General features: G+C 40.1%; 2 protein-coding genes across 2 annotated transcripts in view; both read right to left on the reverse strand.

Moving 5' to 3' along the window:
* Positions 1–4,415: 4,415 nt before the first annotated feature.
* CAF2 (RNA-binding CRS1 / YhbY (CRM) domain-containing protein) lies at positions 4,416–10,710 on the reverse strand. Its single transcript, XM_078589099.1, has 7 exons — positions 10,099–10,710; positions 8,662–8,830; positions 7,547–7,674; positions 6,560–6,785; positions 5,322–5,449; positions 5,079–5,193; positions 4,416–4,928 (listed from the first exon to the last, which is right to left on the reverse strand). Exons 1-7 carry the CDS (start codon positions 10,600–10,602, stop codon positions 4,570–4,572), a joined length of 1,629 nt encoding a protein of 542 aa, XP_078445225.1. The 5' UTR covers positions 10,603–10,710; the 3' UTR covers positions 4,416–4,569.
* Positions 10,711–20,254: 9,544 nt separating this feature from the next.
* PPR2 (Tetratricopeptide repeat (TPR)-like superfamily protein) overlaps positions 20,255–23,615 on the reverse strand; it is a 3,553-nt gene continuing 192 nt past the window's right edge. The window contains exons 1-2 of the mRNA XM_078589130.1: positions 23,305–23,615; positions 20,255–21,479 (exon numbers count right to left, since the gene is read on the reverse strand). The exon at positions 23,305–23,615 is cut by the window's right edge and continues 192 nt beyond it. Coding sequence (XP_078445256.1) covers positions 20,355–21,479; positions 23,305–23,615 — 1,436 coding nt within the window. The 3' untranslated portion in view covers positions 20,255–20,354. The remainder of the gene's footprint in view (positions 21,480–23,304) is intronic.

Here is a 23,615-nt window from a genome sequence, read left to right on the forward strand (position 1 = left end):
CAACAAAAAATATTTTTTTCCAATTTACCATCATATATATATATATATATATTTATGATTTTTTTCAGTATCATTTTTAAAATCCAACCATGTGGTCTCTCATCAATTATGTACAGTGTCTATGATGCAATCATGGACATGATGAGTTGGTTTACCCCTCCTCTTAAGAAAAACCTACATTTTTCTTGAATCACCATAAAATCTTGAGATGATATTGATGCACATATATCATAACATTAGGAGCATATTTCATAAACTAGCTTCCAATTAAAGAACCAGATCTGTTTTCAATGGCACTAATTTAGTAACGCATCATGGAACAACTATGAGCTTCCACTGGACCTGATTCATTGGAAAAAAGGTCTTGGAACTTGTAGGCACCCAATGGTAGAGAAATAATTTGTAGGCAATTGGGATGTAATTGATATCATAATAATTTTCTGCCCGTACAGGAGTTGCATTACTTTGTATTCTCTGAATGACGTTCCACATTGCTTAATTTGCCTCATATTATTCATCAATTTTGTGGTGTTAATAATAGGTAATATATTCATCTCTTTTATTTTATTTTGGAAAAATGACCATACATGTTCCATTGTGTGAACCTCTTATCGAGCCACACCTTTATGATGAGAATAAAATTTGCTAATGTTTGCTATTTTTTTTAGCAATCCATTATTCAAATCTGGTGAAATTCTTAGTTTTAAGGGTTTAAATGTAATCATTTTAGCTTCTGATCGAAGGATAAGTGGCCAGAAAGCCATTCACTCATTCTACATCTTGTTCAATGTTCATTGGTACAATATATTCATTATAATGTACATGAAATTTTTGTAAATGAAGTCCATGAATACATGATATGACTTAGTGAAATATTCCTATTGAAAGGATATCACTAGCTCTTTAAACGTGTGCTCCAAATATTCCTATTGAAAGGATACTTAAGAATGATATATAAATATGTTGATAGAGTAACAATATCTACATTCACTCATATGATCTGTATGGTTGATGATGTCACCATTCCTGTGGAAACACTTAGGAAAGATTGGGGGTGCTCTTTAAGGGAAAGAGTTCATTAAATAGATTCATATGAATCCCTGAATGGTACTCTACCAAACTATTAATCAAGTTGATTCATGCCGCAGTTGTGTGAGTGGTCTTTAGATTTGAGATACTAAGTGCATGTTGTGGATGGATCATTCTGTTTTTACTATGATCTATGAGTTCAAATTTACAGAATTCTAAACTGTGTTAGCTCACATACAACATGAAGTTCACAGAGATGATTGAGTGGTCAAGATGGGATCATTCACTCGTAGTATAAGATTTGTCAGCTCAATGAAGGTAATAATACAAAGGGGTCTTTGGCCAAGTTAATGGAATATTGCTATATGTCCATGTTGATATATATAATTAATAAGGTTGATCAACAAAGGTTATTGCAACATTTGAGTCATCGACTACACTAACACATGGGCATATAGGGTCACACACAAATGGTCCTTTGGATGTCAAAGGATATACTAATAGATAAGGGTATTTTTAAAAAAATCATTGTTAAGTATAAAAGGAGAAATCCTTAAACAAAACTTACCCATGCTAGAATTATTCAGGTTCCCATCCTTCTCCCTTCTATCCTTAAGATTCTTCCCTTCTTGATGCAATTGTAATGATAAAATGATGACAATGGATGAATAAGAGAGTTCTTATAATGGGTGAGATTCGATGTGATGAGGATTGTGTGGATATGTAGAGAGGCTGGAAAGTTGAAGATCTTAACCCCTCATTTGAGGAACCAAGAAACTATTGATCTGATTCATGTGAAGGTGTTTCGATCATTGGTTTTTCTATTTATTTAAAATTCCATTAAATTTTTCTCTATCTTGCATTGTGCAAATTGCCAAATTTTCATCATCAATCATGACATCAGAGCCCAACATTTTTTTCTTGCTATACCAAAACCTACCAGACCCAATAACAGAAGTAAAAGCAGGCGCATCTAAAACTTCAATGAAGATGATTATTTTTGTTACAAAGCCAATGAAGATTTAAATAACTTAAAATTAAAAAGGGTATGCATCAAAGGGAACAGTTTTGATAATGAATGAAATAACCAATAAGAGTTTATATCAAAATTCATTACATCACAATTAAGAAAATAAAAACCTTTGATATAAGACTCAGATTCATGAGTGGTTTTCCCGGGATGGAATTTTTATTCTTGTCATGATCTCAGAACCGGAATCTTTTCTTGTATGATTACTTCTTGAAGATTCTAATCTTTTATTGACAACTCCGAAAGTTGTTCGTCACACATAAAGTTACTTGTTCTCCTCAAGTCACCTGACGGGATAATCTTAAACTTCTATCAAAGTGTTACTTTCTCGATGAGACATTTTATTTTTTGAACCTGAGACTAGGTCATATACCTTTTTACTCTTGTATTTTATAATATGATGGCTTCATTTGGTCAAACGTCTAATAATGACAGCAGAGTCTAATTGGTCTATGGTATCTTCTAATGGAAAAGATTGGTATATGGTAGAAGTGACTTTAGGCGGATGTCATATGCAGGAGTTTCAATATTCCATAAAACGTAGAAGTCAAGAATAGAGAAATAATGAGAGAGGAGAAAACAAATTAAAATCCCTTAAATTAATTTGTGACAGGTTTCTCCATATTTTAAGAGTATATGTGGATCAGGTCCTCCTTAAGTGGTAGGACCCAAACACGTTTTGACTTTTTGTGCTAAAAATATACGAAACGATAAAAGGACCTAAAAAATAAATAAATTGAGACATAATTAAAATCTTCTATGAAAATGTTCAATAGGCCATGTGATTTACACCTCCTTATCCCTAAATAATATATTTTACTTCTTGTGGAACCTTCAAATAGCTATTTGTGATTGACATCACCATAGTATGACCTCATCCACCGATTCAGTGGCATTACTATTTTTTAACTATTATGAGTTATTTACCTAACATGTGATTTACACCTTCTTTTGCACCTTATAAAGTCCTGCATTGTAGAACATTTTAAATCAGAAGTCTTGAGGTTTTGCCAACTTTCTGTTATCAATATCACAGGCTCATAAGTTTCATCAATCTGAGTAGAGAACAATCTCTACAACAACGAGAATCTGGGAGCTATAATTTTGTGTGTTATCTCTCTCTGTGTCAGGTTAACTAAAAGACTGCCGAAGCAAATCATTCTGTGTTGGAGTGTTCATAGAAAAGACATTGCCGCGCAACAAGTTGCACTGATGGACTTGGATGGTGTGGAGATCCATAGATTTGGCTAGCATCACACTTATAGAAAAAGAGTAAAATTTCTTGATTGATTCATTATAACTGGTTCTTCTGATCAATATTTGTGAATTTATTGCCCCAAATGATAGATGTTCTGACAAGAGGGTTATGTGCACCATCATCATTCCTTCTATTGCCATCTCTTTCTAATGCTAGAAAATGTTAAGAATGCTAACTTTTAAATCTACAAAGTGAAATTAAGAATGTAGTTGAAGCTTCCAATCCACAGTATTTTATCACATCTGATGTAATCCACTCCACAGATTCTGTGCTCTTTCCCTTCATCTATGTAGCATGTCTCAGCTCCAACTAGAATTACTAGGGTCACAACACTTATCATCTAAAACTTAAGAATTACTGTGAGGCCCAATCATTAAACCACAGAACCATCTGCGTGGTTCGTCACGGGTGAAAAGATTTGACAAGGCTGACTAACCACAGAGCCAATCGATTGGTTCGAGGCTGACTAATCAGATTGAATTGATCAGCCAAAAGCGTCAATCGAACCAGCCAAGACAACGACAAGCAGGACTCATGTATACATGACAAGCAGAACATGAGAGAATCAAATTCTCTATTAGCCATTTATTCTGATGGCAGAGTGAAAATGGAATGAAACCCCTGACCGGCTTTCTGTCATCAGCCGCCGGTAAATTAGTCTAATGTTTAATCATCCCGCCATCCATTCCATCTAACCCTTTGGATGGGAACGGAACACAACAACAAGCCCAGACGACTGAACTGAAGCTCGTCCATTCATGTTCAGCCCGTCACAGACTGTCGTCCGGCGTCCACGAGCCTTAGCAATGAATTTACAAAGTAGTTAGGCCAACCCTTCAGATGGGAACGAAACACAACAACGAGCCCAGACGAGTGAACTGAAGTTCATTCAGTTGTGTTCAGCCTGTCACAGACTGTCGTCCGGCGTCCACGAGCCTTAGCAATGAATTGTCTTAGTAGTCTAGGCCACTATAACCAAATTTCTTAAAGACAGTCTTCCAGGGTCCTCAAGACAAGCTCTACATTTTCTGAATTTTGCTCAGTAAAACAGGACAACAATCGTATTTTCGGCACTCTTTTCCCTCAAATCCATTTACAAAACCTGAGAGTCTCTCAACCCCACTTCATCAATGAATCTTGTTGATCTCCCATATCAATTGACATAGGGTTGGCAGGCCAATTTTTCAGTGAACAAATCCTCTCTCTCTCTTTCTCTCTCTGTGAATATGCTGCATAACTGAAAGAGATGGACTCAGTCAAGATGAAGATACCTGGAAAGAGAATCCACAGGAAGGGAGCCCAATGGGACTGATGATGTCAGCAGCTCCTCGTCGTCATCTACGTCATCGTCGACGTCGCTTCCATCTTCGTTCGACTCCTCATCAGAAGTTGACGAGGTTGCCGATATGACCGCAGAAAAGGAATGATCAGCTGCCTGAGAAGAAGTCTCGAAGAGCTCCACTTGTCGAAGTAGAGAGTCAGGTGAGAGCTCGCTCTTCGGCAAGACCAATGCCGTGCCTGCCTCCACGGCACGCCGCCACAGCAATAACAACCTTCCCGGCCATGCTTCCTTCCCTTTAGACTTGGTGGCCTCACTAGTGTGTGGAGAACCTTGAAGGAAGAGAAATCAATAATGTAAATTCAAATTGAGATGATATTGAGCTCTGCTAGGATGAATGATTTTTTAAAAGCTATTGAAAAGATTTCTGGAAGGGAGGATTTCCGTAAATAGAAAAAAAGATTTCTAAGAAAAAGGAATACCGGCTGATGCGCGTTCCAGTAGAAGGGGTTTTGGATATTTGGACTTCCAATCTTTTCCTCTCCAGATCAGGATTTGATCATCATCAAATGAGAGGAGCACACATGGAACAAGCTCCTGTTTGAGGTAAGTATATAAAAAAACAATTAAGACCCCGCCCGTTAAAAATTTTTTATTTAGCTCAATAATTTTTTATTGAGCAAAATTAAAAATTTCTATTTTGCTCAGAAGATCGAAGAACTTACCTTAAGTTTTGCCCCGATCTTCTTGTAATCACTGGCATGGAGTCCCGCGCAGTCGATCTTGACCAGAGAGCTTTCCTCAAAGGCGTCCCTGACATTCCTCACCAGAGTGATATAAATGCCATTTTTGGCTGCAACAGAGGAGGAATAAAAGAGTAATCAATGAATGCAAAAAAAATAAAAAACCAGAAACTCCGAAATAATCTTCCCATTGACTCCTATGATCAAAACGTACTGAAAACCGGATTCTAAATAATAAAAAATATTCCTATGATACCACTAGGGGCATTTTAGTAATTTCGTGTTTAGGGTAGATTGCTTACTTTCCTTATAAATAGGTGTAACCCTCCATTGAGGAGGGCAGTCAAGACTTATAGTAAGATCGGCCTCTTGGCTCACTATTTCGATCCTCGTCTCGGTCCCGTCCCCTTGACCGTCCAGCGATCCCCTATCCCCGTGATCGTCTTACCGGATCTTCAGCCGGCTCCCCTCCAATCCGATCCCTACCCTTGCCGTTCGGTTCTCTTCTAGTCTCCGACGATCCCCCTCCCCGCGATCGTCAACCCTTCACCGCGTCATCAGGCGGCTCGTCCCTGGTCGATCCCTGCCCCTTCTGTTCGACCCTCCTATCGTTCCTGTTTCGACTCTCCTACCCCAGGAACTTCTACCTCGCCTCGACCTCCAACCTCCTCCCGATACGAACCTAGATCAAGGTTCGTATCAATGGTATCAGAGCCAGGGTAGGAGATGATGATATTGAGGATGACGTTAAGTAGGTTACCACTGATGTTTGATGGTGATGATGACAAGGTATATATTAGGACCCGTCCACTTTATTATTCCTAAGAATTTGATGATTGTGGCTTAACATGGATAGATACACTATATTGGCACAGGGTCCTACCAGTATCGCAGACTCTTGACGCTCTGTCACCGTAAGCCATCAAGTAAGTAAAATTCTACTTGTAAATTTTGTCAACCTCATCAACATTGTCGTCAACGTCAACAGGACTAATTGATGATAACAGTCATGGAGGTATGGAGGGTTGACGGCGACAACGGCATTGACACCAGTTGATGTTGATAACTTCATTGGTGAAACATCAGGCGATGTCAACATCACAAGTCAACGTTGTCGGAAAATGCCAAACCCAACCATAGTGTTAAGATAGTCTGATTACCACTATCTTAAGTTCGCCAAGTACAAATGAATAAGACATCTCAAAGTTAGGGTTGGGTACCAAGTTTGCAAATAGGAGCCAAGCTTTTCCCTTTCTTTCTCAACTGCTCTGCTTCGAGTCTGGTTAATCCTTCTGGAACCTCCTGAATCAGCTTTGGATAAACAGGCGTTGCCGGTTTCCACAGCATTATTGGGAAGCGCGGACGAGTGCGAATATCATAATTTCTACCACGGAAGAGATAAACGACTCCGCCTATTTGGAAAATGATCTCTCCTCCAGTCTTCTCCTATCATTCAGACAATGTCACAGAAATATTTTCAAGATGAGAAAACTGCAAGGTGGAAACAAACGTATCATGTCCATGCAGCATTGAAATTAAGGCTTTGACAGATTTTACATGAAAATGAACATAAAAATTTGAAATAAATAAGGTGGGCAGAATATGATGAACCCGCAAACTTCTTAGGCCATCATTTATCATGAATGAAACATGTGTAGCGCAGTCTTTGAGAAATGTTCAAACAGATTAATTAACCAGTTACTAGTGTCAGATGGAGCGTGTGCGTTTATTCTTGTCCTTACATGTTATATTATTGGGTTTGGACAAACAACACATCCATTAGCCTGTCCATGTATATTCAAACCTGGTATTCTCGAATTGAATACTAAGTCGTTTTTTGCTTTTCTCCATTCTTGCTCCCGTTTGTTCACGATCATCTAGGGTTTCCAATAGAAGAGTAATCGAAATTTATCGTCATGGTATCAGATACTCTTATCGTCATCAACGACACTTTGCTATCTTTTCGATAGTGTCAGTCGATACTAAAATATCTTTTACTTTCTGACTAAGCGTGCCAAAGTTTTGACTATTTTGATCCGTTATGCATCCTCTCAAGGGGAGAATGCACAATAGTTTTTAGAAGAGTGAAAAATTGTAATTACCTCTCTGCCTTTTTCTCTTCAATTTCACAAAAGCTGACATAAAAGGAATCAATAACGAAAAAAGGCAGTGAGATCAAGATTTTCACAAAAGGTGAAGATTGGAACCTCAAGATGACGACAAACATTATCCATGTCCACTGTTGGAACACCTCTGCATCGAACTTTGCAAACTTTTTCACGCCTCCAGTGCGTGTGGATCAGTTCCAGCATATTATGAGTGAGGCCATCTCTACCTGACAATGGGGAAACAGTTATTGAACATACCAAAGCCTGAAGTCAAAAATGAAAATAAAGCCTCGTCTGCTTATGATAATGTTGATAGAAAAGATTTGTAATTCCCCCAAGGGCATCTATCTCAGTTCAACCCAGGAGGGATATTGTGGTCATTTTCAATATAGGGTGCTTTCCTTCAAATAGTTGTAGCCCTCCTAGGAGAGCCGTGAAGCAGGAGGATCTTGACAGATGACGTTATCAATCTCCTCGAGGGTCAACTCTGTTGTCACCATCACAACCATCCATTGCTTAAGAAATTTTCCATCAATGTTATCATCATCGCCAACTAGCCCAGCTGATGTTGACAGAGAGGTTGATGGAATTGATTCTTTTAACTGGAATTTTCCCAAATCGAGGGCTGAGAATGACAAATGGCATCAACTGTCTGTGATACTTTTTCATCATCGACATCAACCATCAACAGTAACCTCGTCAACGTCATTTCAACGTTATCGTCAATGTCAATGAGTGTTGATGACATTGACCATGAAGAAAGTGGTCATCTCAACTTCACCAGATATTTAGCCAGCCCCCTCTGGATTGATCCATCCCCCATCTCAGATTGATTTCTCCTATATCAGTTCCGATTCTCCCCATTCCTCTCAGAAAACCCCTTTCTTGATAGGAACCTATATCAAGGTTTCTATCAATTGATTATAGAAAATGACAACAATGTGTTCTATGCTGTTGAAAGCTAGATCCTCATGAGGTGGTAACGGTTGGTTCCCCCAGAATGCAGGCAGTCTCTTTGTTTATTTTAAGAAGAATTCTTTTAATCAGACGAAGTTTTTTGCCCTCCATTATTCAGTCCTACGTCAGCAGGATTAGCGTCTGTTCACCCAAAAAACTCTTAGGAGGCAAGTTCATCCTTATGTTGTACTGATCAAACCAGATTTAAAGATCCCAAAAAGCTGAGAAGAGAAGCTAGCAGAAATAAAAATCCTCACCGAGGTTAACCTGACGGTTGTCTGAGAGAAAAGGTTTCACCAGGGCCTTTATTTCTAATCTGGAGAGAGGTTTTCCCAATATCTCTTCCCTAGATCTCGTCTCTGTAGATCTTTGAACGAGCCCAGGAACCGCCCGAGCCATCTTCATCACCTTCGGCTCCCCTTCATCCTGCGTACAATAATCCATGTCACATCCCCGGTCTGATCTGATGAAAAAATAATTATTGTCCTACTTTCTTGGAAAAAAAACACTCTTGGGACTCCACGGTCTGATTCTCGTCAAATTATGGATGAAGAAAAAAGCTTCTTTTGATTTTGTAAACTAGAATCGCATCTCCAGTTTGAATAATTGATCGTGACTTGAGTTAAAATTAAGAAAACTACTTGCTATCAGAATGAAAGATGTAAAAGAGGTATCAACGATTAATCTACCCCGGATCCATATCACATCCCCAATCTGATGCAAAATTAAATAATCATTTCACTTTCTTGAAAAAAAAACCTTTGAGACTCCATGCTCCGAGTCTCAACAATTTATTTACCACAGATTCTTCTCATGGATGAAGAAAAAAATTCTTCTTTTAATGATTATTCTCGACTTGAGTTAAAATTAAGAAACGACTCACTATCAGAATAAAAGAATACGTAAAAGAGGTTTCAAAGATGAATTACCTCGGAACCATATCACATCCACAGTCTGATGAAAGAAATAATAATTCTCTTACTTTCTTGAACAAAAACATTTTTGGACTCCCTGGCCCGATTCTCAACGATTACTGGATGAAGAAAAAAGCTTCCTCTTTAGATTATGTTTGCTAAAGTCGCGTCTCCGATTCAAACAATTGTTCTTGACTTGACTTAAAACTAAGAAAACTACTCACTATCAGAATAAAACATGACGTAGAAGAGGTCTCAACGATGAAATTCACATCCCCAATCTGATGCAAAATTAAATAATTCTCTTCCATTCTTTGGGAAAAAAAGGAAACCCTCTTAGTCCGAATCTCAACATTTTATTTACCACGGATTCTTCTCATGGACGAAGAAAAAAGATTCTTCTTTTGACCATTACTCTTGATTCCAATCCCAAATTAAGAAAACTAATCACCAGACGTAAAAAGAAGTTTCAAAAAATGAAATTTACCTCGGATTCTTCTTTTGATCATTACTCTTGATTCCAATCACAAATCAAGAAAACAAATCACCAGACGTAAGAAGACGTTACAAAAAATGAAATTTACCTCGGATTCTTCTTTTGATCATTACTCTTGATTCCAATCACAAATCAAGAAAACTAATCACCAGACGTACAAAGACGTTTCAAAAAATGAAATTTACGTCGGATTCTTCTTTTGATCATTACTCTTAATTCCAATCACAAATGAAGAAAACCAATCACCAAACGTAAAAAAAAGTTGAAAAAAAACCGAAATTTACCTCGGATTCCGCATCTGGGTCGTTGACGAGGCGAATTCTCCGCTGCTTCTTCAGCTCCTTCTCCTTCTTCGACTTGAGCGGCGCCTTCCCCGTCCACGGCCGGGGCATCGAGGGCGGCTCGAAGGGCAAGAACGCGGGCTCTCTGATGGCCAGAGGCTTCGCCTTGGGCGTCTCCGAGTAGCTGAACTGGAATTCGAAGGGCGCCCCGGGAATCAAGTAGGAAACGCCGGAATCGCCGACGATTACCTTCCTGTCGTGCTCGTCGGCGGCGATTACGCTCGAATCTTTGGGAATCGGCTTGTGATACTTGGTTCGATTGTGCGAAGCCTTCAAAGCGGGGGTGGATCGATCGCGATCGCGATGGCGATTTTGAACGGGTTTGCGAGGAGGATTTTGAAGAGGAGGAGGAGCGATCTGGGTGAGAAGATCGTTGATGCGAGGATTGGGGGGCGCCGAAGCGAAGATGTTCACTCCGGCAAGAACAGAGCTCGTCAGGTCTCGCATCTTCTCTCTCTAGGAATGTCTCTTTCTCTCTCTAGATGTCACTCTTTCTGTAGTTGTAGAGTTCTATGTTCTTATAGAGGTCTCTCTTTCTCTCTCTCTCTCTTGAAGTCTCTCTTTCGCTCTCTAGAAGTCACTCTTTCTCTAGTTCTATCTTCTTATAGAAGTCTCACTTTCTCTCTCTCTCTTTCTCTCTCCTTCTCTCTCTTTGCCTCTCTCTTTCTCCCTCTTTCTCTCTCCTTCTCTCTCTTTCTCCCTCTTTCTCTTTCTCTCTCTATCTCTCCCTCTTTCTCTCTTTCTCTCTCCTTCTCTCTCCTTCTCTCTCTTTCTCCCTCTTTCTCTTTCTCTCTCTATCTCTCTCTTGTTCTCTCTCTCCCGTTCTCTCTTCCGTTCTCTCTCCCGTTCTCTCTCTCTTTCTCTCTCTTTCTCTCTCTATCTCTCTCTTTTTCTCTCTCTCTTTCTCTTTCTCCCTCTTTCTCTCTCTATCTCTATCTCGTTCTCTCTCTTTCTCTCCTTCTTGCTCTTTCTCCCTCTTTCTCTCTCTATCTCTGTCTCGTTCTCTCTCTTTCTCCCTCTTTCTCTCTTTCTCTCCTTCTCTCTCTTTCTCTCTATCTCTATCTTTCTCTACTCGCTCTCTTTCTCGCCTTCTCTCTCTCTTTCTCGCTCTCTCCTTCTTTCTCTTTCTCTTTCTATCTCTCTTTCTCCCCCTCTCTCTCTTTCGCCCCTTCTCTCTGTCTCTCTCTCTCTTTCGCCCCTTCTCCCTCTTTCTCTCTATCTCTATCTCTCTTTCTCTCATTCTCTCTCTTTCTCAACCTCTCTCTCTCTCTTTCTCTACTTTTCTCTCTTTCTCTTTCTCTCTATTTCTTTCTCTCATTCTCTCTCTTTCTCTCCATCTCTATCTTTCTCTACTTCTCTCTCTCTTTCTCGCTCTCTCTATCTTTCTCTATCTCTCTCTTTCTCTCCATCTCTATCTTTCTCTACTTCTCTCTCTCTCTCTTTCTCACTCTCTCTATCTTTCTCTATCTCTCTCTTTCTCTCTCTATGTTTCTCTGTATCTCTCTCTTTCTCCCCTTCTCTCTCTCTACCTCTCTCTTTCTTTCTGTCTTTCTCTCTCTCTTTCTCCAACCCTATATTTTTTTCATCAAATAACATGAAAAATAATTAGTATTCCAAAAGAAGAATTAAAGTGGAAATCATCAATTTTGTGTAAGTAGACACATGCTTTATATGGTTCATGTGATAAACCTTTTAGTCCAGGCAAGGCTGAGCTCCCTATGCATGACAAAGGTGCTATCACAAAAGGCCATTATAGATGCTTATGATATCCTTGAGGTGAGAAGTACTAATTTTTTTTAATTTGGTACTAGATCTAGATGTTACAGGCTTTTGGCATTTGACTTTCGGGACTTGTCTCAGAGTCGAGAAGTTTGGGTTCTAAAAGCCTAGATATAGATGAAGACGAGGATTCCATGCAGTGAAAGACGGATTGCATTCGTTATTTTTTGGATCCCCGAGCGAGACAAGTTAAGCTGCTTAAGTGTGCAGCCTCTAGACGTACCCACACGGTCCTCGGCACGTTGGATCTCCTCCTTCTCATTGACAATCCCCGTTCAATCTCCGTCATCGTCATTACGTCGAACCAATCGCATCAAGAGTGGAGAGGAGGTGTGGGAGAAGGGAGAAGAAGGGGAAGGCCCCTGAACAATTATGGCATGGGTGAATTTCGTTCAGGACCTTCCCGTATTATACTAAGTGGGCATTTTTCATACAAACCCCCCAAAACTTAAGTATATCTCCCAACGTTGAAAAGATCATTTGCGCGTAGACATGGTTGTTCTGTTTTGTTCATTTGAAACAAACAAAAAATTCGCACAAAAGAACCACATAGGGCCTTGTTCTTTGTTTTGTTCTTTTTTATTTTCAAATTTGAACAAAATTCGCACATACGCACAAATAAGACCAAAACTCGCGCAAAGCGAACAAAAGAATTGCACATGGTTCAGTGAGATGTTCTGTTTGAGAAGAGTACTGTTTTTTGTGCGAATTTTTATTTTCGAACAAAATTATATATTGATATAGTTAATTAATTTGTGTGAATTTGTACGAATTGCGCGTGACCTTCCATGCCCATGTATCAGTCTAGTTAACGACTCAAGCGGCCTAATAACCTTAATTAGTTATAGTTAACTATAAGTATTGGCGTTCGAAAGTTATTAACTATATCAACATATAGAATAATTAATGTGAGATCGATTTAACCCAATCGATAGGTTGAGTCTCTAAAACATGGGGTGCCAAGCCATACCTCGTGCTCTAGCAAATACAAAGTAGTGTGTATGGACTCAAACACATAACTTTTTTATTACTAGTTACCATATTCGTACAGTTCCCCATCCACTTGGCGCTCCTTGGACGACTTAGGGTATGGTCAACTATCAAACCCTAATCTGTCATTGAGTAAGTACTGATGAATTCGGAAATCATTGGAGAACTCTTCTCTTGATATTTCACTGTCTTGGCCAAATACTTCATTGCATCATCTTCCTTGAGTTGTCATCTCTTATATCAAGGGTGGACGATCCCATCTTGACCACTCAATAGTCTTCGTGAACTTATTGATGCACCCAAAGTAAGACTAATTAGAATTCTATAAGTAGAGAGATGTAAGTCATAGTCAAAGCACAATTGTCTATCCACAACCTATGTTTAGTGTCTCTGGTCTAAGGACTACTTACACAACCGTGACGTGAATCAACTTGATTGATATTTCGGTATAATACGATTCAGGGATTCGTACGGATCAATTTAGTAAACTCTTTCCACTAAAGAGTACCCACTATCTATCATTAGTGTCTTCACAGTAATGGCTACGGGACCAGCCATACTCCTCATATGGGTGAGGTTAGATAGTGATATTCTATTAAGATACTTTGATGTCCTTCTTGAATATCCGCTGAATAGGAATATTTGGAGCACATGGTTAAAGACTAGTGATCTCCGTATTATGATCTAATCATAATTCACCAAGTCATATCATGTATTTATGGACTTCATTATAAGCATCATACAAGCACTATAATGAATATGTTGTATTAATGAGTATGCAATAAGACATGGAATGTGTGATTGGCTTGCCGATCACATATATTTCCATCACAAATAACTGAAGGCGTATGATGGCTTTGGTTCATCTAAATCAAGTGACACTATACTTTGGCTTAGGGATATAATCACTACAATATGTCAGTTGAAACAACATGATAAGTGATATGTATTCTTATGCACACAATTTGGCCTATTGAACTTGAGAAATGTTCCCATAAATTGCCCAACAAGGTAGAATTTGACATTCTTGGCATCATGACATTGAATGTGTTGAAGAAACTTGTCTTGGTTGACAAGGATTGGCACATGATCAAGGAGCATATGGGTATATTGCAGTCCCTCGTGATGGCTACCATCCTTGCTCGCCAATTGATGTCGCCAACCACTAATGAAGTAAGTGTTATCATCAGAGCTATAAACAAGGCATCAGGATATTCACATGCAAGAACCTTCAAATCTTTAGATATAGTTAAAGAGCTAGGTTGGGATGGAAGTTTCAGAGCACTTGAGCTTGAGCATTTTTTATTTGTTTATTTTTACTTTGATTTTCTTGAATTAAAATAAATTTGAAATACTTGTTTGCCTTTACTTTGACTTTTCCTTCGTTCAAAACATTCTAAAAGAGTATGATTCTTTACTTTCCTCCTAAACGCTCATAAACCCATGACTAAATCTTCATTCACTTGGTAACATGAATCTTCATTGACTTCACAACCTAAAGCAAGAACCTTATCTTCATTTAAGATAAACTGCTATTAAAATTATCCGTAGTATCATAGATCTGACCATGTTTTCAAGTAAATAGTGTCAGATTGTCATGACAACAGATATCCGTCTATTACTCCTTTTTGTCAATGAAAACAAAGATGACTAAATATCTCATGTATGGCATGAGATAAATGTCTATATTAACTCACCTCCTATCAAGGACCTTGGAACCACTTTCAAAGTTGGAAGTTCATAGGTGAATATTCATATCTAGGGTTAGCAATGGTTGTGATGAAATTCCTGGCAGTCTCTGTGACAAGTGCACCCTCAGTGAGATTTTTCTCCTCTAGTCATTCCGTCATCAACTACTAACAATCCAGGTTGACATCAAAGTGTTCTTATAATATTAATCATAATGCCCATAAGTTTGGATAATATTATAATTATTACATATTTAGTGGTGGAATCAATAATTATAATTTAATTTGTGGCTTATAAATGATTATAATATATTAGAATCAAGAAACTCCTGTAAGACCTTCTGAATTAATGTAGAGCCTTTTGGTAGGACTATGTTTCCCTTATACATAAGGATGCCTTGAATAAATGAATAGCCAGGGAGTTGGTCTCTTCTTGCTTCTATGTCCTGTATGATTCTATGTCCTGGAAAAGCTTGATTTTATCCAACCAATGTGTCATAGATATGGAATTGCATTCTCCCGAAATGATTTGGGGTGCCCTTAATAATGCATCTACTACTATATTCTTTTTCCCTGACTTGTACTGCATGGTGAAGCTGTACCCTAGCAGCTTGGATGCCCAACGATGATATTGTATTGGCACCTCCTTCTGATCTGTTAAAAAGAGTAAACTGATCTGATCAGTGTATATGTTGAATTGATTGAACATCAAATAATGTTTCCACTTTTGAATGGCCCACACCACTGCCATTAGCTCCCTCTCATATGCTGAATTGAGTTTAGCTTGATTTGAAAATGCCTTGCTGAAGAAAGCAATAGGGTGAATCTCTTGTAATAATACGGCCCCCACTACAAAATCAGACGCATTTGTCTCAATACTGAAGGGTATAGAGAAATTGGGTAACCTTAACACTGGTGTTTTGGACATGGCTCCTTTTAGCTTAATGAATGCTGATTGCGCTTCCTCATTCCACTTAAAAGAGTTCTTCTTCAAGAGAGATGTTAATGGATGGGAAATAGCAGCATAGTTAGCAACAAATCTTCTGTAATATCCTGTCAGGCCCAAGAACCCCTACAATTCCTTAATAGTAGTTGGTACCTTCCATAGTTGTATGGCTTCAATCTTGGTTGGATCTGTGGAAACCCCTTCAGCCGAAATTCCATGTTCCAGAAATTCCACTTGTTTACATCCGAATTTACATTTTTTTGGGTTGATATACAGATGACTCTCGGCCAGTAATTTAAATACCACAATAAGGTGTTTTTTATGCTTTTGATAATCCTTAATTTAAATCAGTATATCATCAAAAAAGACCAATATAAACTTGCGCAGATGTTTCGAAAACACTGCATTCATGAGGGATTGGAAGGTGGCTGGTGCATTTGATAAACCAAATGGCATCACTACAAATTCAAAATGACCATGATGTGTTTAAATGCCATTTTGTAAATGTCATTTGGGTGCATACGAATCTGATAATACCCAGACTTCAAATCTATTTTGGAAAAAATAGTCATACCATGGAGCTCTTCTAACAACTCATCCACCACTGGTATTGGGAACCGATTAGGGGCAATCATTTAATTTAAAGCCCTATAATCCACACAAAGCCTGAATCCCCCATCCTTTTTTACTAATAATGCTGGGCTTGCAAAACAACTCTGGGAATGTCTAATCATATTCAAAATAAGTAAATCTAGTGTCAATTCCTCCAAAATATTCTTGTGGGTGTAAGAATACCTATAGGACCTCTTATTAATCCATTGTGACCCCGGTTTCAAGTATATCTGATGCTCACATTCTCAAACAGGAGATAGATCCTTTGGTTGTTCAAAAACATGTGGAAAAGTAATTTTCAACCAAGTTATTCCCAATATCAGATCACAACTCCCAAGTGGGAATGAAATAAAATTCTGCTTGAAGACCAGACCTTGGAAAGCAATTGGCAAGTTGAGACAAGTTCCATCAGTATGTCTACAATATCCATCACCAAGAGAAATTCTGAACTTATTATAAGGATGAATCTGGATTTTTAATCTCTGGATCACTGATGGTCGAAGGAAATTGTAAGTGGCCCCTCCATCAATGAGGATGGTCACTTGTTGATTATATAACTCTCCCCATAGCCTGAAAGAACCGTGTTGTGGGCCAGTATCATTACTAGGCTTCTGCAAAGACATAAACTCTGCCCCCATGAGGGGTCCTTCATCCGATTGCATTAAGTCCTCTTCCGTGATGGGCTGATCCAATTCTTCTACATCTTCCTCCAGCATGTATATACTGAGTTTCTTATGACAACGATGGCCCGGTGTATATTTTTCATTGCAATTATAGCAGAGTCCCCTTTCCTTGCGCTGCAGGAATTCTTTAGTGGATAACTTCATAATTTTCTTTTTGTTACTTCTATGAGATATATCACTTCGAAGCAGAATTTGCACCTGTTTGGATGTTTGGGGGATGTGTTGTCCCTCCACTCGCCTGGAATAATTTGGTCTTGGTACATGCTGTGTGACAACCTTAGGTTGGACAACCAAGCCTGCTGACTTATCCTCTTGTTCTTCTAATACTGCAAGGAAACTTTCAGCCTCAATAGAAAGATCCATAATTTCTTGGATACATTCTGGTCGGTATTTATTTAATTCCACTCTGACTTCTGGTTTGAGCCCTTTGAGATAAGTTGTCTCTTGAACATCCGACTGTACATGAGATAAGAAAGCCACCAAATCTTCAAACTCAGATCTATATTCAGATACCGTACCTGTTTGCCTGAGACTCATACGATGTGTACATAATGATCTGGTGGAAAGATTATATCGCTTCTCAAAATGTTGGCGAAAAATGAGCCAATGATCGAAACCAAAGTTCTCTTCCGCATAAATGAACCAGCCTTGAGCTGACCCTTCCATGTGCAAAGAGACTAATTGCAGCTTCTCCTCATCTGTCAGCCTGTTAATCTTGATGAAACGCTCAAAGCAATTTAGCCAGATTTGTGCGTTAGTACCATTAAAATATGGTAAATCACCCTTCCTGAATAAGACTTTTTGCTCCATTACATAATCTTGATTTACTTGCACTCTTCCATATCTTGATGAATCTCGCGGTTTAGCTCTTGACGTTGAGGCATTGTTAGTCTCTAACTTTGAATTCATAGACTGTAGTTATTGAAGAATACCCAATAAAATTTCCGCTGGAAAAGGAATGTCGTCGCACCTTGTCTTTTCCCTGTCAACTTGATTCGCCATGACGATATGCTAGAATTTGTCCTTGGAGCTTTTCCTCGCTCTGACTCCAGTTGATACTTGATATAATATCAAGAAGGTATAGAATTCAAGAACTTCCAATATCCACAAGAATAGAGTAATTCAACAATGTACGTAAACTGGAGTGTCTAATTCTTGGAGTGATCTCTACGACTCCTGCCTCGGAGCTCCTTCGTGATCGTGGCGGTGCCCCTCCTCGAGGTCAAACTCCTCCCCCCAAGCTATCAGTAGAGCAAGCGATCCAGCTCCACCCTTCCCCTCAGAGAAAGCGGCTTCAAGATCAAGAAAAGAATCGTAACGCTCACCTGGAAGACTCCTTTATTTATAGGTCTATGAGGAATGATTCCCGCCCAAGTCACTCGGTTTGGTCAACTGTCCGTTGACCAGATCTGGGCTTCCTTCTTCGGTAAGTCTTCCAGTAATGTTGAAATGATGTGTGACGATGAATATAATGCCATTGACAGCATCACCACTGTCACAAAATTTTTAGTCACTTTCATAATTAATGAAACTAGATGAAGTTGATACAGTTGTTGAGTTTTCAACCAAACTTTAGCAAAAATGATGATTGACAATGACAGACAGTTGATGCCTGATAAGTCCAAAATGAGTCATGTAATTACACATATTTTAACAATATTTTGAGACCATTTCATGTGTATTTTACCCTATTTTATAAAATATTGCATGTCATGCACTGAATAAAGCAAGTTGTAAAAATGATGCATTTTGATGCCATTTTATGCATGTTTTACAATTTAAATAATTCTCAGCAAAATATACATTTAAGACCTATTTAAATTTCTAATGTTCTATTCTGCATATTGTCCATGAAATCGCAGGGAGAAAAAAAAACGGTATTTAATTTGCAGGAGGAGATGGAGAAGTCTTATTGAAAAAGAAAAAAAGATAGATGTAAAGATAAAAAAAAGGGGTTGTTTTTATTGGGCCGGATATGGAGCAACTCAAGGTCTGGGACTCAAGCAAGCAGCCAAGGCCAGCAAACACGCAGCGGTCAAGCCAACCCAGCCCAGCCGCCGGCGAGGCCCATATTGAAGAATTCAGAAATATTGTGCTATATATAAATTTCGATGCTTTATAACTAGCGAATCCAAATAATCGACTTACCTCTCTCCTTGCGATCGAATGTGGGCCTCTAGTGCACTGTATTGGGCTCCCCTTGGCATATGGGCCTCACCGGCGGCTGGGCTGGGTTGGCTTGACCGCTGCGTGTTTGCTGGCCTTGGCTGCTTGCTTGAGGCCCAGACCTTGAGTTGCTCCATATCCGGCCCAATAAAAACAACCCCTTTTTTTTATCTTTACATCTATATTTTTTTCTTTTTCAATAAGACTTCTCCATCTCCTCCTGCAAATTAAATACCGTTTTTTTTTTCTCCTTGCGATTTCATGGACAATATGCAGAATAGAACATTAGAAATTTAAATAGGTCTTAAATGTATATTTTGCTGAGAATTATTTAAATTGTAAAACATGCATAAAATGGCATCAAAATGCATCATTTTTACAACTTGCTTTATTCAGTGCATGACATGCAATATTTTATAAAATAGGGTAAAATACACATGAAATGGTCTCAAAATATTGTTAAAATATGTGTAATTACATGACTCATTTTGGACTTATCAATGCCCATCATCAACTGTTTGTCATCCAAATTCATCAGTGCACCATCATTTCAAGGTGGGTTGATGGCATTGATGTGACGGTTGAAGTTTGCCAAACCCACCAAGGATATGGCACATATAACTATTTGGAATTTTCCGTCCCAATTGATAAAATTGAGGCAGATGTTATTTTAACCATAATATAGTAGAAAATAATGGTTGACAATGATGGTTGGTCAGTGCCAACCATCAACGTCAACAGTCAACTATTTGTCATCAAAACTCATCAATGAAATCCTCATATTGAAACGGGTCTTCCTTGGACCTACATGGAGAAGAGGAAGAAGAGAAGTCGTCTCACTGGTGCCGCATCAGGCAACATGTGAGGCAACTAATAGGTGGAAATTATCGCCAATAAATAAGAGGCAATGATCATCAAAGGGGTACAGATTCTTGAAGGCTGTTCGAGATGGCATGGAGCTGAGTGGGAGATCCTCCTCCTAAAAGGAAGGCGAGGGGGATTCGCCTCGTCTCTCCCCTCAATCTCACCTTTCTCTCTCTCTCGATCACATTCTCCTGCCATCTTGGCTGCAGTCTTTTCTCATAAAATGGTTCTAGGATACATTGCCATTCTTGGAAATTCTTGACATTTTCTGGATTTCTAATCAAATCTGCTCAAGTCCCTAGCTAAATCAATATTCTCCTTGGAGGAGCATATCACATATTCAACCTGGGTTGACGGTGATGAAATGGGAATGGCAGATGAAGTCCGGAACCTTTAAATGGGTCCACCTAAATAGAATTAACGTAAAAACCGAGTTTCATCATATGAGAATTGAGAAGAGAAGAAGAAGAGTTAAGGTGACAAGCCAGGTGGATCAGGCTGAGTGGGCTCGAGCCCGCCGTGAAGCCGCTCCTGCTCGAGCTCGTAGATCTTGTCAGACATGCCCTCTTGGGCATAGGCTCGGCCCATTACGGAGAAGGTGTCCTCATCGGGCTTCAGCCCGGCCCGCTTCATGCGCTGGAAAACTCTCTCCATCTCCGCCAAGTCCCCGGCCCGGGCGCAGGCGCCGATGACTGCGTTAAAAAACCGGACCGTGAGCGGGGCCCCAGTCCGCCCCACCATCTCCACCACCTCCACCACCTTGTGGAACAGACCCGCCCGGCCGTACCCCTCGATGAGCCCGCAAAACGTGCGGACATCGGGCCGCATTCCCTCGGCCCGCATCTGCTCCCAGGCCCATTCCATATGCCGGCCTTCCCCCGCCCGGCCCAGCGCCTCGATCACGTTGTTGTATGTGGCTGTTGTCCACGTGAACCCGGACCGTCGCATGTGCTCCAGCACCGCTGCCATCTTATCCCACATCCCCCGGGCCGCATAGGCGGCAATGAGCACGTTGAAGGTGCGCGTCTCCGGCTCCACCCCGGCCCCACGGAACCGCTCGTACCACCGTTCCATGACAGAGATGTGCCCGCCATTGGCTGCCAGTCCGAGCACAATGTTCATTGTCCAGGAGTCAACTTCTCCAGCCTCCAGCATGGCAGCCAAGTGGCGCTCCACGTCATCGAGGCGACCAGCGGCAGCATAGCCAGAGAGGACGGCGTTGCGGGTGGCGGGGGTGGCGGGGACGCCGCGGGCAGCCATGTCGATGCACAATTGGTCGACGATGTCGAAGCGGGAAGCTGCAGCGGCGCCGCGAAGAACGGCGGAGAAGGCATGGGCATCGGGGTGGCACGCCGGCGGGTGGGATTTCATCTCGTTGAGGACGGCAAGGGCTTTGTCGAGGTCGCCGGCGCGGGCATGGGCGGAAAGGAGGGACGTGAAGAGAGTGGCTGACGGCGGGAGGCCCTCCTCCAACATGTCGTCAAAGAGGGCTTGGGCCTCCGCCGCCTGGCCAGACCGGCCGAGCAGGGTGAGGAGCTTCACATACGTGCCCTCCCTCGGGGTGTAGAAGGGCTGGTCCCGCAGCATGGAGAAAGCCTGGTCACAGAATTGAGGATGATATGATCAGATCTTCAAAAACATTTTTTAAGCTTTTAAATCAGAGCATCAAGCCATGGTTTTATTTCTACTTTTCTTAGAGTTTATGAGCCACGTGAATAGACTCTGGCAAATCAAATCAGGTATGCAAGACAAGTATTGGGTTTCAGGAGTTTGAGAGTTTTAATGGTTTAAGGGTCTGAGGATTAGGGTTGAGGAATATGACAAAAATAAAATTACGGCTCAAGATCTAAGGGATTACGATTTTACGGTTGGCCGCCAATCAATAAGGCAAGGCAAATTAGCTGATCAAGAGACCATCGGTTTAAGTCTTCAGGGTTAAATTTAAATATAATGACTCAGTTAGACTTTAGGTTTGAGCGCTCAGACTTTGTGTTAATAACAAGGAAAGATATTCTCCCTGCTTAAAAAAATTGAAATAATTAAGAAAATCAGCCATTTGGGACAACGCCTTTTACTACTACGGTTCAAGGGTTTAAGAACTTGACAAGGTCATGTTAAGGGTTTAAGGTTCAGAGGTTAGAATTAACAAAAAATGAAAAAAAACAAAATTCAGGCCAATTTACAACATCAATGATAAGATAAAACTATAAATTGTTTGGATTGAAACATCGAAAATAATGATCAGATCAATCTAAAATGCATGAGAGGGTTAATAAGGATTTATAGTAAGATGGATAGAAAAATATGAAGCAATTGGTAGAGCAGAAGATGAAAATCGAGAAGAAGATAAACTAAATAAGAACCTAATCACTCATAAAAACTCCGGACAAGCATTTCAAACCAAGGTATCTAATGAAAAAGGGTTAAAGGGCCACGAAGATCGCCAAAGAACTCGGATGCTGAAAAATAGAAGCCGACACGAAGAACACACCAAACTGTAAATCTTCCTGATTTTGATTAAGAAATGCCACGTCTTCCCAAGTCTAGACGTAATTCAATCAACTGAATGAGAAGTACAAGAGAATAACGATTAGAATCTGATATAATGAACGCGTTGAGAACAAGATTACGAGAAATTCCCGTGTAAAGCTCGTCTCAATAAAATTGGATCAAATGTCCCAATAAATTCACAAGACTGGCATATTAAAATCCGAATTTGACTTTTCAATAAAAAACAATTAAAATCCAACTTTGGAAAACAATTTGAATCCAGGGTTCAATATGTACTACCTCCAACGCCACCTTGATCAAAATTATTACAAAACACATCGTTAAAATCAAATTTTCGTCAAAAATTAGTAATCCAGGGTTAAATATGCATTGCCTTCAACGCTCCCTCGATCAAAATCATTACAAATCACATCGTTAATGTCAATCTTTCGTCAATATTTAGCAATCCAGGTTTAAATTTGCACTGCCACTAACGCCCCCTCGATCAAAATCATTACAAATCGCATCATTAAAATCAAAATTTCGTCAAATAATAGCAATCCAGGTTTAAATTTGCATTGCCTTCAACACCCCCTCGATCAAAATCATTACAAATCACATCGCAAATATCTTTCGTCAAAAATTAGCAATCCAGGGTTACATACAACGCCCCCTCGATCAAAATCATTACAAATCACATCGTTAACATCTTTCGTCAAAAATTAGCAATCCGGGTTACATCCAACGCCCCCTCGATCAAATTCATTACAGCCCACAACGCTAAATTCAATATTTCGTCACAATTTAGCAATCCGAAGTTAAATTTGCATCACCTCCAACGCCCCCTCGATCAAAATCATTAAAAATCACATCCCTTAACCCAAAATCATCACCGAGAATTCAAAAAACTCAGGCTCAAATTTCGCAATACCTCGAGAGCCCCCTGCCAATCCTTCTTCTGGATCTTCTCCGAGAGGAACTCCGTCACGGTGGGCACCCACGCCTTGGCCTCCTCCTTCTTCTCCAACTTCTTCTTCAAGTTCTTGATGGGCGTCGCCCTGGGCGAGCCCAGAGAGCCCTCGGAAGCCCCAGGAAACTCGCCCACTCGCCAATGCCGCTTCTTCACCTCCTCCGGCGACTTGGGCGGAGAAGAAGGCCTCGGCGGAGGCCTCTGGCGGCGCTCCGGCGGAGAACGCGAGGTGGGTTTTCGAGGTTGAGATCGGAGGGCGAGAAAGCAGCGAG

This window comes from Wolffia australiana, chromosome 17 (genome assembly GCF_029677425.1).
Source record: "Wolffia australiana isolate 7733 chromosome 17, ASM2967742v1".
Taxonomy (NCBI): domain Eukaryota; kingdom Viridiplantae; phylum Streptophyta; class Magnoliopsida; order Alismatales; family Araceae; genus Wolffia; species Wolffia australiana.